A 15349-nucleotide genomic window follows, 5' to 3' on the forward strand; every position below is an offset into this window, starting at 1 on the left:
AGCTATGAGGAGAGATCGGATAGGGTTGAATGGGTTTCTTTGGGACAAAGGAAGCTAAGGGGAGGGTTAATTGAGGTGTAAAAAATTATGAAGGGCCTAGATAGAGTGGATAGGAAGGACATATTTCCCTTAGCAAAGAGGTTAATAACCAGGGGACATGGATTTAAAGTAATTGCCAGGAAGATTAGAGAGTTGAGTAGAAACTTTATCATCCAGACAGTGGTGGAAGTCTGGAACTCACTGTCTGAAAGGGTAGAGCAGAAACACTCATCAGCTATAAAATATACTTGGATATACACTTGAGGTGTTTTGGTCTACAGAGCTCGAAAGTGGGATTATGCTGGACAGCTCTTCTTTGGCTGGCACAGAAATGATGGGCCAAAGGCCTCCTTCTGTGCCATAAATTTTCTATGCTTCTACGTTTCAATTTAATATTGCCCATTTACACCATCATCAGAGTTTTAAAAACCCTCTTGTTTGAGGATCATTCCATAAATTCCCAACGTGACAGCCATCACTGCACTCGATCACTGATCCATTACACACACACATTGGGGACATACAAAACTGCGACATAGTTACAAGAGCTTTCTATCCTTATGTCAGCACTCTCCAAATCAGAGTGTACATGGTACAATTACACTGTATGCTCAGTGACATCATCCCCATTCATTGCCTATGATAAAAGTAAATATCTGGAAAGGAAATGGGTTACATTGGGGCCAGGATGTCTGAACAAAATGAACATTTTCAGAACAAGGTTACAAATAAAACAATTAGAGCGCAATGTGTAAAGCAGCAAAGAACAGCAATCAGTCCATTCCAATTGTCGGCAGTTAGAGAGAGGTCAAGGAAAATCACTGGCAATTAAAGGTGAGGACCAATTAGGAGGGGGATGCTGTCAGCACCAGACCACCAGCGCAGTGCTGGGACAGGGGGATGCTGTCAGCACCAGACCACCAGCGCAGTGCTGGGACAGGAAGAGCAGAAAGCACAGACCACCAGCGCAGTGCTGGGACAGGGAGAGCAGAAAGCACAGACCACCAGCGCAGTGCTGGGACAGGAAGAGCAGAAAGCACAGACCACCAGCGCAGTGCTGGGACAGGAAGAGCAGAAAGCACAGACCACCAGCGCATTGCCCATGAAATGGAACGGAGTGAACATGATGCAGACTTTGTCCAGTTTCAAACTCAAATGGTGATCAAGTCCTATTTATGTCCTAGGGCTCTGATTCCCGCATTAAAAGTGGCCCATTACCTGATAAGTACAGGCATTTTGGACATCCAATGGGGGTCCACTTTCAAAATGGCAGCAGCTAAATTGCTAGTATTAACATGGCTGGAAGGTTACCCACCCCAATCTGAGCCCATTATTAACCCGTTAACCCCATATAAGGGCCAATCAACATAAATATCCTGTGACTCTAAATGGTTTCCTGCTTATTATCTTTTGAGATGATCTTTTTGAGAGGAGTGAATCAGCCTCAGAACTATAGCAGTATACTATAGATAGAGTCTCACTGCACTGCTTTTCCCTATAGCCTTGCAAGTATTTATCAAATTCTCTTAGTATTCTAATCTAATGTATGTCAAAAGCTTCCATAACTGATGACATCTGATCTCACACCCACCAGGAAGCTCATCAACAGAGCTGTAGCGTCATATTTATTCACTCAACTCCCCACTCATGGGATTGTGATTATACGTATCCTAGCAACAGATAGCCGCAGGGACAGCATGATTTCTGCAGTGAGTAATGATATCCCAAAGCCTTTCCACCATCTACAAGTCAGGAGTGTGATGGAATATTTCCCAGTTGCTTGGATGATTGCAGCTTCAACAACACTCGAGAAGTTCAATATCTTTTGGGACAAAGCAGCCCATTTGGTGGACTGCAATTCAAGAAGGTGGCTCACCACCACCTTCTCAAGGGCAATTAAGGATAGTCAACAAATGCCGGTCTTGCCAATGATGCTTGCATCCCATGAACAAATTTTTTAAAACTGCCGCAGTTTGTCATCTGCTGATTCCGGCCAACCAAGATCCAGCTATGGTTGGCGCCTTGCCAGGTTATGAGCATTTAAGACGTGACTGGAGAATTAGTTTGCAACATTGGTGAGAACTTGTTGGTGTGTGTCATGTACTGAAGGGCGTTGAAGATCCCTGCGGGACTTTTAAGTGAGTTTTCCATCATAAGTATCTTTGTGTTTTACTTTGAATGGTACCATATTGTTAAATATTCTCTTTCTCAAGAAACTAAATCTCTTTGTGAAAAGAATTGACAGACTTTGTTTTAACAGCAGTTTGTAGCAGACTGACACATTCTAACAAGCCTCAGTATAGACAGATTTCTAATCTCTCTGTTAATTCTTTCATCTTTATTTTAAATCTGGACGTCTTGTTATTGTCTCACTAAGAGTTGAATTTACCTGAACAAAACCCTTCATGATCTTGATGATATCTGGTTGGTCACATGTTAGTATTTCCAGCTCTATTCCAAAATATCCCAACTTCAAGTGTCCCTTCATAACCGGAACCTTTCACCCCAGTAACTGTAAAGTGTATCTACCTTGATCTTCTCCCATTAGTTATATTTCCTTACACAACCATGCGTTAACTAAAGTCTTGTAGAGGTTTTCCAGTTTCTCTGGTTCTGGGCTTTGCTGTCCAGGCTGGCAATTGTTGTCCATCCCAAGTTGCATTTGAGAAAGCGGTGATGAGCCTTCTTCTTGAAATGCCTTACTGATCCCCTGTACTCCATGCAGTGAAGATTCTCCCATAGTGCGTTAGGCAGGGAGTTCCAGGAGTTTGACCCAGCAATAACAACTTGCATTTTTATAGCACTTTTAACACAGTAAAATATCCCAAGTGCTTCACACTGGAATGTTATTAATCAAAATTAAAGATTTAATCCAAGAGAAGATATTATGACAGGTGGCCAAAATCTTGGTTAAAGAGGTAGATTTTAAGCAGTGTCTTGAAGAGGGAGAAGGAGAGGTAGAGAGGTTTAGAGAAAGAATTCCAAAGTTTAGGGTACAGGCAATTGAAAGCACAGCCACCAATGGTGGAGCGATGAACATCAGGGATATGTAAAAGTCCAGAATTGGAGGAGCGCAGAAATATCAGAGTGTGGAGGCAGCTACAGGGATAGATAGGGAAGGGTGAGGCCATGAAGGGTTTTGAAAACAAGGGTTAGAATTTTAAAATCAAGGCATTGTTGGACCGTGAACCAATGTAGGTCAGAAAACACAGAGGTAATGGGTAAACAATGATGAAGAAGGAATGTTAATTTGTCCAAGTCAGGATGGTGTATGACTTGGAGCTGATGATATTCCCATGAAATTGCTGACCTTATGTGGCACCTAATCAAATGCTTTATGAAACTCTTTCTAATCACATTTACCTGTCTTGTTCCCAAACTCTTTTATCCACAGTCCAATCTTAAATGTTGAACTAGTTTCTGCCTTAATCACCAGTGCTGCAAGTGAACTCCACAGTCTCACAACTCCCTGTATAAATAGGTTTCTTCTAGTCTTAGTTCTAAATCACTTATATTGAATCTTGTATCTGTGGCTTCTCCTTCTTGACCCCTCAACTATATTTTTGTGCTGATGGATTCCTTACCCCTGGGAATCAAGTCATTGACCTTATGGAGTGCACTCCTTCGTTCCTCATTAAAGGTTTATTTGTCCACATGGCAACTTTAAGACCTTATTAATCTTTTATAAAATAGATTTGTCTATGAACCTAAATAACACTTAGTAAATGGAAGCTCTAATCTGTTATGCTTGCAGTCTTGACCCAGATTTTGTACAGGTTTGCTAAAATAATTCACTTGCCCAGGATGTAGATTTGAACAGTTTTACGCTGTGTAAAAGGTGACGAAAGGACTGGACACGAGCTGTCCAAATCTGATCGTCAGGTTGGGAACTATTTGGAGTTGGAGAGAATCTATTGGAGCGAATCCATTGCAGATCAAGGAGATCCAGAGGAAGGTCTAGGAGCAGAATGACAGTCCAGCACAAGGAGAAATTCTGTGATGTTCTCTCCAAGGAAGATCCTGAGGATCATTTCCCCAACATTCTGGTGAAGCACTTTCGGTTTTGTGGCTATGACTTAGAGATCAATGAGTACATGAATCAAAAAATCAGGGTCTCAGCTTTCATCTGGGAATGCGTAAGTCTAAAGAACTCTTGGGTTAACAAAGCTCAGAGAAACTGACCGAAACCTCAAGTATTTACTCCACTTGTTTATGTGAGAAAAAATGCAGCCTTTTTCTGTAATAAAAGCAGGGAGTGCTGAAAATACTCAGCAGGCCAGGCAGCATTTGTCGAGAGAGAAACAGAATTAATATTTCAGGTCAATGATCCTTCATCAGAACTTCAGGTTTTAAGCAAGTGGAGGGCAGAAAGGCGGGTGGGGGGTGATGGTGTGGAGGGAAGCACAAAAGGGATGGTCTGTGATGGGTTGGAAGGCAAGTGATTAAATGACAAAAGGGACAGTTGTGCAAGGCAAAAGGAGATGGTAATTAATGGGACAAGTAAATAAACAAAAGATAGATCTACAGGAGATGTAAATGACAAAAGTAGAAACATTACCAACAGCAGCTGCCTGAAAATATGGGCATTGGTTACTATATGAATTGCTGTACTCAATGTTGAATCTGGAAGGCTGTCAAGTGTCTAACTGAGAAATGCTATTCCTCAAGCTTCACTGGAACTGAAGGAGGCCAAGGACAGAGGGGTCAGAGTGGGAGTGAGGTAGAGAATTAAAACGACGAGCGATCAGAAGCTCAGGGATATGCTTGTGGACTGAAAAGAGGTGTTCCGCAAAATGATCAACTCATCCACGTTTGGTTTCTCCATTGTAGAGGAGACCACGTTAGGAGCAGTGAATGCAGTTTACTAAATTGAAAGAATTACAAGTTAATCATTGTTTCAACTAGAAGGAGTGCTTGGGACCTTGGATGGTGAGGGGGCATTGAGGGTGAATGAGGAGTGGACCAGGATATCGTGGAATGATGAAAGAGGAGGAGGTGGAGGTATGTTTGGTCGTGGCAGCACACTGGTGGTGTGATTGAACTTCATTGAACTTCACAACCCTCCTTAGATTTTGTCTGATAATGCTTCTGTGTAGCACCTTGGGAAGTTTTTTTAACATTAAAGGCGCTTTATAAATATAAGTTGTTGTTGTTTTTGAATGTGGGGAATGGTGATGCGGATGGTGAGAACAAGGTGAAACCTATCGTGGTTCTGCGAATGACAGCAAAGGTGCAAGAAATGGGATGGATACTGTCAAGGGACCTGTCAACCACATTGGACAGGAATTCTCAGTTGAGGGAAAACAACAACATATTGAAAGCATAGGTATGGCAGGTAGTCTTATCAGAACAGATGCAATGGAGACAGAGAAACTGGAAGAATGGAATGGAATCCTTACAGGAAGTGAGATGGGAGGAGTGTAGTCAAGATAGCTATAGGGGTTGGTGGGCTAACAGTAGTTATTGGTTGATAGCCTATCCCCAGAAATGGAGACAGAAAAGTCAAGGAAGGGAAGGGAAGAGAAGAAAAGGGTGGGAGGTGGATGATGTGAAGATGAGAGAAGGGTGTAAATTGTAAACACATTTGATGAAATTTCCCAGTTCAGGGCAAGGGTAAGAAATGGCACGGATACAGTCATTGATAAACTGAAAAAAGAGGTGAGGGATTAGGACTGGAATAAAGAATGTTCCACATATCCCACAAAATAGTAGGCATAGCACTGGTTTTCATGGCAACATCTTTTACTTGGAGGAGTGGAGTCAAAGCACAAGTTGTTCAACATGAGAAGAAGTTCAGCCAGGTGGATGAGGGTGGTGGTGGATATGGACTGGTTGGACCTCCATTCTAGGAAGAAACCTTGTGCTTTGTTTCAAGAGGTTCTATTGATTTATCCGACTGCGGCAATGTCTTTATTTTAAAACTGTCATCCTTATTTTCCAGTCCCTCCATGGTTTTGCCCCTCCATAACTCTGTAATCTCCCCAATCTGCAAACTTTCCTGCCGCTGGTAAAATGGCATGGCAGCAGGAAGACATCAGGCACGCCCCAACCCCCAGCGCCTTCCACCCGCCAAAAGACTGGTAAAATTCCAGTCCTTATATCGGTGTCCTCAGATTCTCTACCCATCCTTCAGGGGAACAGTTTCTCTCTATCTACCCTATGTAAATCCCTCATGATTTTGAGCACCTCTACGAAATTTCTTCCCATCCTTCTATTTATAAGGAGAATAATCACAGTTTCTCCAATATATCCACATATCTGTGAGTCCCTCATCCCAACAGCCATTCTAGTAAATCTTTTCTGCATTCTCTCTAAAGCCTTTACATCCTTCCTAAAGTGTGGTACCCAGAATTGGCTGCAATAATCCAGTTAAGGCTGAAGCCGTGTCTTATAAATGTTCATCATAACCTCCTTGCTTTTGCTATGCCCCTATTTATAAAGCCCAGGATCCCATATGTCTTTATAACCACTTTCTCAACCTGCCCTGCCATCTGCTACAATTTGTGTACAACAATCCTCAAGTATCTATGTTCCTCCTGACTCTCCAAAGCCACAAAGCACAAATCAGGAGCATGATGGAAAACTCTCCACTTGCCTGGATGAGTGCAGCTCCAACAACACTCAAGAAGCTCAAGGCCATCCAAGACAAAGCAGCCTACTTGACCAACACCTCATCCACCACCTTAAGCATTCACTCCCTCCACCACCGACACAGTGGCACCATCTACAAGATGCACTGCAGCAACTCACCAAGGTTCCTTCAACAGCACCTTCCAGACTCATGACCTCTACCACCTGGAAGGACAAGGGCAGCGGATACATGGGAACACCTCCTGCAATTTCTCTTCCAAGCCACACACTGTCCTGACTTGGAACTGTAAGCTGTTCCTTCTCTATCGGTGGGTCAAAATCCTGGAACTCCCTCCCTAACAGCATTGTAGGTGTACCTACACCACATGGGCTGCAGAATTCAAGAAGGCTCACCGCCACCTTCAAAGGACAATTGGGGGTGGGCAATAAATGCTGGCCCAGCCAGCAATGGCCACATCCCGTGAACGGATATTTAAAAAAAATTAATCCATCTCATTCCACAAAAACCACATCCAGCAATCATCATCCATATCCTTCCTCATTGAACTGGAAACATGCTGATCAAGAAAATGCTTCTAAACACGCTTCAGAAACTCTTCCTCCTCTCTGCTCTTTACACTTTTATTATCCCAGTCTATATTAGGATAATTAAAGTCACTCATTATGACAACTCTCAGTTGTGCACCTCTCAGTAATTTCCCTGCAAATTTGCTCATATGTATATTACCCACTAGTAGATGGCCTATAGAATACACCTAGTGATATAATGTTCAATTCTATTGTTCAATTCTAACCAAACAGAACCTGTCCTTAAGATAAAAGCAGTTCTGAAGAAGAGTCATCTGGACTTGAAACGTTAACTCTTTCTCTCCACAGATGCTGTCAGACCTGCTGAGCTTTTCCAGTAATTTTTGTTTTTGTTTCAGATTCTGTCCTTGACTCATCTCCCACATGTGCTTGTCTAGCTTCCAAATGCATTAACTACAAGACCTAGAGCAATACCCCAAGTGTGGGAAAGAGTGACAGGAGAGCAGATTAGATAACTCTTGCAAACAGTTGGCACAGGCACAATGGGCTGATTGGTCTCCTTATACGCTATATGTTAAATCTCCCTTGTAATGCTGCATTTGTCAAGAGAGTAAAAATGTTGTGTTAACCGGGCCTCCACTAGGAGGTGGGTGAGAGTGACTGGAGTGCCATCCTTCTCTACAGTGGGTTGTAAGGTCCCTCGGTCAATGCCCCTCATTGCTGCCACCTACTGTTTCAATGCTTTGTGACAACTAAGTGCCTGAACTAATTCTGACTCGAAAGGTTGGTGTCTTTTTGTTTCGGGCTCTGCCAGTACTTTCAGCAGGAGAGGATGGATTTCTCTGGGAAGAAGGTAATTGAGCTAGGATCAGGCACTGGGATCATGGGAATTCTGGCAGTCTTGCTGGGTGAGTTAAAGGGTCAATGTCAACCTAATTTAATCACTTTGCTGATGTAGAGAAAGGAAATGGGTAATAACAGGATAAGACCCATGCATCGCTGTAAAGTGTATTACCATGCCAACCACCGCTGACAAATGTGATCGAAGATCTTGCTCTCCATCCTTGGGTATTGCAAGGGTGAAAGCTTCCTCTGGATAGTTAGACTCCTGTCGGCAGAACTCAAGCAACTTGAGACCAGGAAGTCTTGTGCATAGCACCAAACTCCATGGCCTTAGTAGAGTGAAGCCCTGATCTCATCTCTCCTTCGGATCAGTTGCTGGCTCGATATGAGTAGGAACTAGAGTTGCCAATTCGGACTTGATGTAATCCTGGAAGTTTTGTCACATGACCCACTCCCTCAACTGCCCTGCCCCCACATTGCCTCTATAGCCAGTGAGGTACTTTTCAAGTGTTGTTGCTGTTGTAATGTTGGAAACATGGCAGCCAATTTACACACAACAAAGTCCCATAAACAGCAATGTGATAATGATCAGATAATGTGCTCATCTTCAAAAATCTTTTACACACAGCTGAGAGGGCAGACCTGGTTTAACATCTTTTCTGAATGATGGCACCTGTAATAGTGCAGGACTCTCTCATTGCTGAACTAATCTGCCAGCCTAGGGGGCTTGAGTTCCTGGGATAAGATTTTAACCCACAATTTTCTGATTCGCTGGCTTCAGGTGGGTGTCCTTATCTCCTGCTCAGAAGTACGTAAGCTTTAGACAATAATGGCAATTGAAACACAAGAGGCCAGAGGGTAAGTCTCTTATTCCACTAGACAGATACAGATAAAATTGCCCCTATAGGGAAAGTACAAGAGGTGAAATAATCAAGGATTGGGAAAAAGCCAAAGGATGTTAATGTATTGTTTCTTAGATTAAAAGAATTTCTCAGCATCATCTATATGTAATACGACTATTCCAATCCTCTCCTGGCGGGTCTCCTGTCTTCGGTAAGCTTCAGCTCATCTAAAACTCTGCTGCCTAAATTGCACCAAGTCCTGTTCACCTATCACCATTGTGCCTGCTGACCTACATTGGTGCCCTGTCCAGGAATGTCTTGATTTGAAAATTCTCAGCTTTGTGTTCAAATCTTCCATGGTCTTGCCCCTTCCTGTCTCTGTAACCCTTAAAACTTTCATTAGACCCATCTTTTTGACCAAGCCCAAGCTTTTGGTTACCTGTCCTATTATTGCCTTATGTGGTTTTGATGTCAAATTTTGTTTCATTACCTACTTTTGAAGCACCTTAGGATGTTTACTATGTTAAAGATGCTATATAAATGCAAGCTGTTGTTTCCTTTACTTCAGTTCCATTGTAAATTTCCAGTCCACTCAGCTGTATGGGACAAATTTGCTGACTGACAGGCCTGGGGGTTTCTCCTCTGCACAGCAAATCTCATGCTCTGTCTGACAATTCCCGCTTGTCACTGGCTCCAGCAGTCACTGCTGACATGGCTTACAGTTCACTTCTATTAGCCTTGGCTCAGCTGAGTCAGAAGGTTGTGGGTTCAAGTCCCACTTCAGAGACTTGAGCACAAAATCCAAGCTGACACTTCAGTGCAGTATTGAGGGAGTGCTACACAGCCTGGTATGCCATCTTTCAGATGAGGCAGTAAACCAAGGCTCCATCTGCTGTCAGGTGGATGTAAAAGATCCTATGGCACTATTTGAAAAAAGCAGCGGCATTTTCCCCACGTCCTGATATTTATCCCTCATCCAACATTAATATCTGATTATCTGAACATTTCTTTCATTCCTGGTTATGAAAGTTTGCTGTTCACAAATTGGCTGTCCTCTTTCCTACATTACAACCATAACACACTCCAAAAAAAAGTACTGAATTTCCTGTAAAGCACTTTGGGATGTTTTGAGGTTGTGAAAGGTTATATATAAATTTCTTTCTTGTCTTTTCTATTCTGTGTGACTGTAATGGGGTGGGGGGGGGGGGGTTGCTGTGATGGGATAACTAGCAGTGAGACGACTCATTCTATTTCTTCTCCTTCAGGTGGACAGGTAACCCTGACTGATGGGTCCCATGCTTTGAAGCAAATTGAACACAATGTTTCTGTCAATGTCCCAGATCCCTGCAGACACTTCCCAACAATCAGAACTCTTTCTTGGGGATTTGACCACATGAACTTCCCCAATGACTACGACATAATCCTGGGTTCGGATATTGTGTATTACCCATCTGATTACCCATCACTGCTGCAGACACTGCGACATCTCAGCAACCAGAGAACGACCATTTACATAGCAACGCAAATCAGGGGCTGCCATGCAACCCGTAGGTTCCATGAGGAGCTCATCCCGCAGTATTTTAATTCCCACATTATTCAAGGAGACTGGTGTGCTAATGTCAATCTGTACAAAGTGACACTGAAGAGCCCAAAAACTGGAGAGGAGCTGCCAATGGAGAGAGGGACAGAGAGAAATCTACTGTCCAATTAATGCATATCACTGGGCTCAGGGAGGATAATCAGTCTCAATAATTCCTTAAAAGATTTATTGTTTTTGAAGAATTATAAATCCAAATCAGAAGAATAAACTGATGGAGGGTCTCCAAAATTATATAATTTTTTGGACAGAAACAGGCCATTCAAGCCAAGTATGCTGTTGTTTGTGTTTCACACAAACCTCCTCCCACCCTACTTTATCTCACCCAATCAGCATATTTTTTTTGCCATTCTCCCTTATCTAGATTCCTCTTAAACACACATGCGATATGCCTCAACTACCCCATGTTGAAGCAAGTTCTGCATTCCAACTAGTATATGGGTAAAGAAGTTTCTCTTGAATTTATTGGATTTATTATTGACTAACTTATAATTTCAACACCTAGTTTGGACTCCTCCACAGGAGGAGGGACAGCCATTGCAATTATTTATAATACAGTAACTTCAGCCAAGGGATAGATGCACAGTTAACAGAGATATCCAAAATATGTTGTTTGAGTTGTGCCACTCCGTCATTATCTTTATGAAATCTCAACTTGCTGACTGGCTGACCATGAAATACATTGAATGACATGAATCTGCTGTATTTGCATGGTAGATATGAACTAAACACATCACAAGAAGTTAATTCCATTCTAACCTAATTATCCCCTTAATTGTTAATTACTTACAACCTCTCCAGCACTAAAAATTAACTATTACAAATGTGGATTCTCATTCTGGTTTAAATCCTTGGAGATTTCAAATGTCAAATTTAAATTTACTGGTATTTCTAATCTTTTCAATTTCTTTCTCTTAATCCAATCTTTCTTTCCCTCACCTTATTTCTCTTTCTGTCCCTGATTTAACAGTTAATTCATCCACTTTAATTCACCCTCCTTCTTGGCGTTTGAGCTGTTACTTTCCCAATCCTCCAGTCTGATTCTTTACGGAGATACCCACAGTTGCTTCCCTGTTCCCAGTTTCCCTCACTGCACTATTATCAGTTCATCATTTATGCAACTTGCCACACAAAAGATTTGTAAAGCTAAATGTGCTACTCTAAATCTAACCAACCAGAAAATACAGAGTTAAAATAATTTGCAAGACAGCAAGATTATACATAGCAAGTTGTTATGATCTGGGATGCATGGCCTGATGGTGGAAGCAGGTTTAATAGTCTCATTCAGAAGAGAATTGGGTAAATGTTTGAAAAGAAAAATTTGCAGGGTAATGGTGTAAAGCAGGAGAATGGGACTAATTAGATAACTCTTCCAAAGAACTGGCAAAGGCACAATGGGCCAAATGGCTGCCTGTACTGTAAAATTCCATGATGATTCAAAAAGTAAACTAAACAAAAATGATATTTACTTGCATGATTTAAATCTAGTTTGACTAACAAATAAAACTGAAAGAAATACTGTTTGATAACAAGAGGAATGAGTAGAATATAATATTCTTAATTTATGGAAAGTATTTTAAGATTTTGCATATTTGTTTTCTGTGTCAGTCTCACTGGTGGTTGCAAGGTTGATTGAAAGAAAGACTTGCATTTCTATAGCACCTCTCACAATCTCAGGACAGCCTAAGCATTTTACAGACAATGAAGTAACTTTTTGAAGTGTAATTACTTGTAATATAGAAACGTGGCAATGAATTGGCACACAAGTTCTCATAATTAGCAATAAGATAATAGCCAGATAATTTATTTTAACGAAGAAGGTTAAGGGATAAATATTGGCCAGGACACCAGGGAGAACTCCCCTGCTCTTCTTTAAATAATTCCATGGAATTTGTTTACATCCACCTGAGAGAGCAGGCAAGGCCTCAGTTTAATGTCCCATGACCTCTGACATTGGAGCACTTCCATCAGTTCTGCACTGAAGTGTCAGCCAGGAGTATTTACTCTTTGGAGAATTCAGCTGGAGTGGTGTGGGGAAATGAATCCCTAATAATGGTAAAAGTGTTATCAGGTCAGAGGTGAACGGCACAGAGTTTGGGATGGTCAGATCTCTATGACAGATACACCACAGTTTAATTACAGAGTAGAGGTCCTTCTATATTCGCTGAACCCTATTTAGGTATACAGAGTATGGGATATAAGAGAGCAGCCACAGGTGTGTTGCAACAGTCAGGTTTAGAGCCAAGAAGCCAGGATGAGGGTTTCAGCAGCAGATGAGCTGAGGTAGGAAGGAGACCATAGAATCCCTCTGAAAGTGAGCCGTTTTCAATAACAAACTCAGTCTAAGAGTCAACACAGAATAATTTATGGACACATCCTTTCAGTCTGCCCACATAACTCACTGGATATACATTTAAACGGGAACCGTACAGCAGAGCGTATGAGGGCTGGCAGAATGACCACAGCCGAGAGAGAAAAAGAACAGTAAAGGTCGTTGGCGGAAGTAACTGCTGCCAGATAACTTCCTCAGATCCCTCAGTGAGGAGCCTCCCCCTCCATCATCTTCCTACCACCCCTCTCAGCATCAGCCCTGTCAAGCCCCCTAAGAATCTTATAGGTTTCAATAAGGTCGCTCCTCATTTTTCTAAGCTCCAATGGGTACATCCTGCCCCGCCCTCTCCCCCTTGCCCACCCTCTACCCTCCCCCTCCACGCTCTCCTCCCCCTCCTCTCCGTGCTCTCCCCTCCCCGCTCTCTCCTCCCCCACACACTCTCTTCCCCACCAAATTCCCCGCCCCACTCTCTCCTGACCCCAGTCTCTCCTCTGCTCCTACCCCAGTCTCCCCTCCTCCCCACTCTCCCCTCCCCTCTGCTCCTCCCACTCTCCCTTCCCCTCCGCTTCCCCCACTCTCCCCTCGCCCACTCTCCTCACTCTCCCCTCCCTCCACTCACTCCTCCCCTCCCACCCTCTCCGCCCCCACTCTCCCCCCGACCCCCTCCCCTCACCCCCACCCTCCCCTCCCACTCTCTCCTCCCCTCCACGCACCCACTCTCCCCTCCCTCCACTAACCCCTCCCCGCCCACACTCTCCTTCCCTCCCCGCCCCCACTCTCCCCTCAACCCCTCCATTCTCCCCTCAAACCCCCTGCTCTCCCCTCAATCGCCATGCGCTCCCCTCAACCCGCTCACTCTCCCCTTGGCCCCCGTACTCCCTTCGCCCCGCACTCTCCCCTCACCCCCCCCACTCTCCCCTCGCACCCCCCCCCCCCCCCAGCTTTCCCCTGATCCTCCCCACTCTCCCCTCACACCCCCCCACTCTCCCCTCAACCTCCCCACACTCCCCTTGCCCCCTACCAACTTTCCCCTTGCACCCCCCCCCCAACTTTCCCCTGGCCCTCCCCACTCTCTCCTCAGCACCCCCCAACTCTCCCCTCAGCCCCCACCCCCACTCTCCCCTCAACCCCCCCCCACTGTCCCACCCCGCTCTCCCCTTCCCCGTCCTTCCCGCTCCCCACTCTCCCCTCCCCCACACCCCTTCCCAACCCCCCAACTCCCCCTCCCCCACACCCCTCCCCGCCCCCCCACTCTCCACTCCCAAACCCCACGCTCCCCTCCCCATATCCCCCACTCCACCCTCCCCACATCCCCACTCCACCCTCCCCATCCACCTTACCCTCCCTTCCCCACCGCCCCCACTCTCCCCTCCCCTCCGCCCCATACTCCCTTCCCCACTGCTCCACAATCCCTTCCCCTCCCCCTTTCCCCACGCCTCCCCGCCCCCCCCATTCTCCCCGCCCCCCCCACTCTCCCTGCCCCCCCACTCTCCCTGCCCCCCCCACTCTCCCCGCACCCCCCCACTCTCCCCGTCTCCCCATTCTCCCATTCCTACTTCCCCCTCGTCACTCTCCCTTCACCCTCGTCACTCTCCCTTAACCCCCGTCACTCCTCCTCCCCCCTCCACCCTCACCGCCACCCCTCCAACCTCCCCCTCACCTCTCCCCCCACACCCCTCCCCTCCCCCTCTCCTCTCCCTTTCCCCTCCCCCTCACCCCTCCCCCTCCCGCTCACCCCTCCCCCTCACCCTCACCCCTCCCCCTCACCTCCCCCTCACCTCTCCCTTCCCCCTCACCTCTCTCCCACACACCTCCCCGTACCCTCTCCCCTCCCCCTCTCCCTCCCCCTCACCTCTCCCTGCGCTCCTCCCTCTCACCTCCCCCTCAACACTCCCCGTCACTTCTCCCATCCCCTTTCCCCCTCCCCTCACCCCCCTGGCCATTTCCCTCACCCTTCATCCCTTCCCTCACCCCTCCCACTCGCCCCTACCCCACTCACCCCTCCCCTAGCCCCTCCCCCACTCACTCCTCCCCAGCTCCTCCCCCACCTACCCCTCTCCCATTCGCCCCTCCCCAACTCCCCACTCGTCCCTCCCCCACATCCCTCCCCCTCCCCTCCCCTCCCCCTCACCTCTCCCTGCACTCCTCCCTCTCACCTCACCCCCTCATCCCACCTCTCACCCCTCCCCTTGGCCCTCCCCCTCCCCATTTGCCTCCCCCACTCGCCCCGTCCCCCACGCCCCGTCCTCCAGTCGCCCCTCCCCTCCCCCCTCTCCCCTCTCCCCCCTCTCCCCTCACCCCCTCTCCCCTCCTCTCCCCGCGCTCCTCCCTCTCACCTCCCCCTCATCCCACCCCTCACCCCTCCCCCTCACCCCTCCCCCTCATCCCTCCCATCACCCTTCACCCCTCCCCTCAAACCTCTCCCTCATCCCTCCCATTCCCCCACACCCCTCCATGCCCTTCCCCCTCCTCACCCCTCCTCCACCACTTCCCCCACTCGCACCTCCCCTCTCCCCCTCCCCCCACTCGCACCTCCCCTCTCCCCCTCCCCCCACTCGCACCTCCCCTCTCCCCCTC

At 46.2% G+C, this 15349-nt stretch overlaps 1 protein-coding gene across 1 annotated transcript; it reads left to right on the forward strand.

The window, feature by feature from the left end:
- The first annotated feature begins 895 nt into the window (after positions 1-895).
- LOC144693538 (EEF1A lysine methyltransferase 3-like) lies at positions 896-10554 on the forward strand. The gene is made up of 3 exons (XM_078563381.1): positions 896-1197; positions 7942-8066; positions 10109-10554. The coding sequence occupies exons 1-3, from the start codon at positions 896-898 to the stop codon at positions 10552-10554; spliced, it is 873 nt and encodes a 290-aa protein (XP_078419507.1).
- Positions 10555-15349: the final 4795 nt, after the last annotated feature.

This window comes from Cetorhinus maximus, chromosome 18, assembly GCF_964194155.1.
Source record: "Cetorhinus maximus chromosome 18, sCetMax3.hap1.1, whole genome shotgun sequence".
NCBI lineage: Eukaryota > Metazoa > Chordata > Chondrichthyes > Lamniformes > Cetorhinidae > Cetorhinus > Cetorhinus maximus.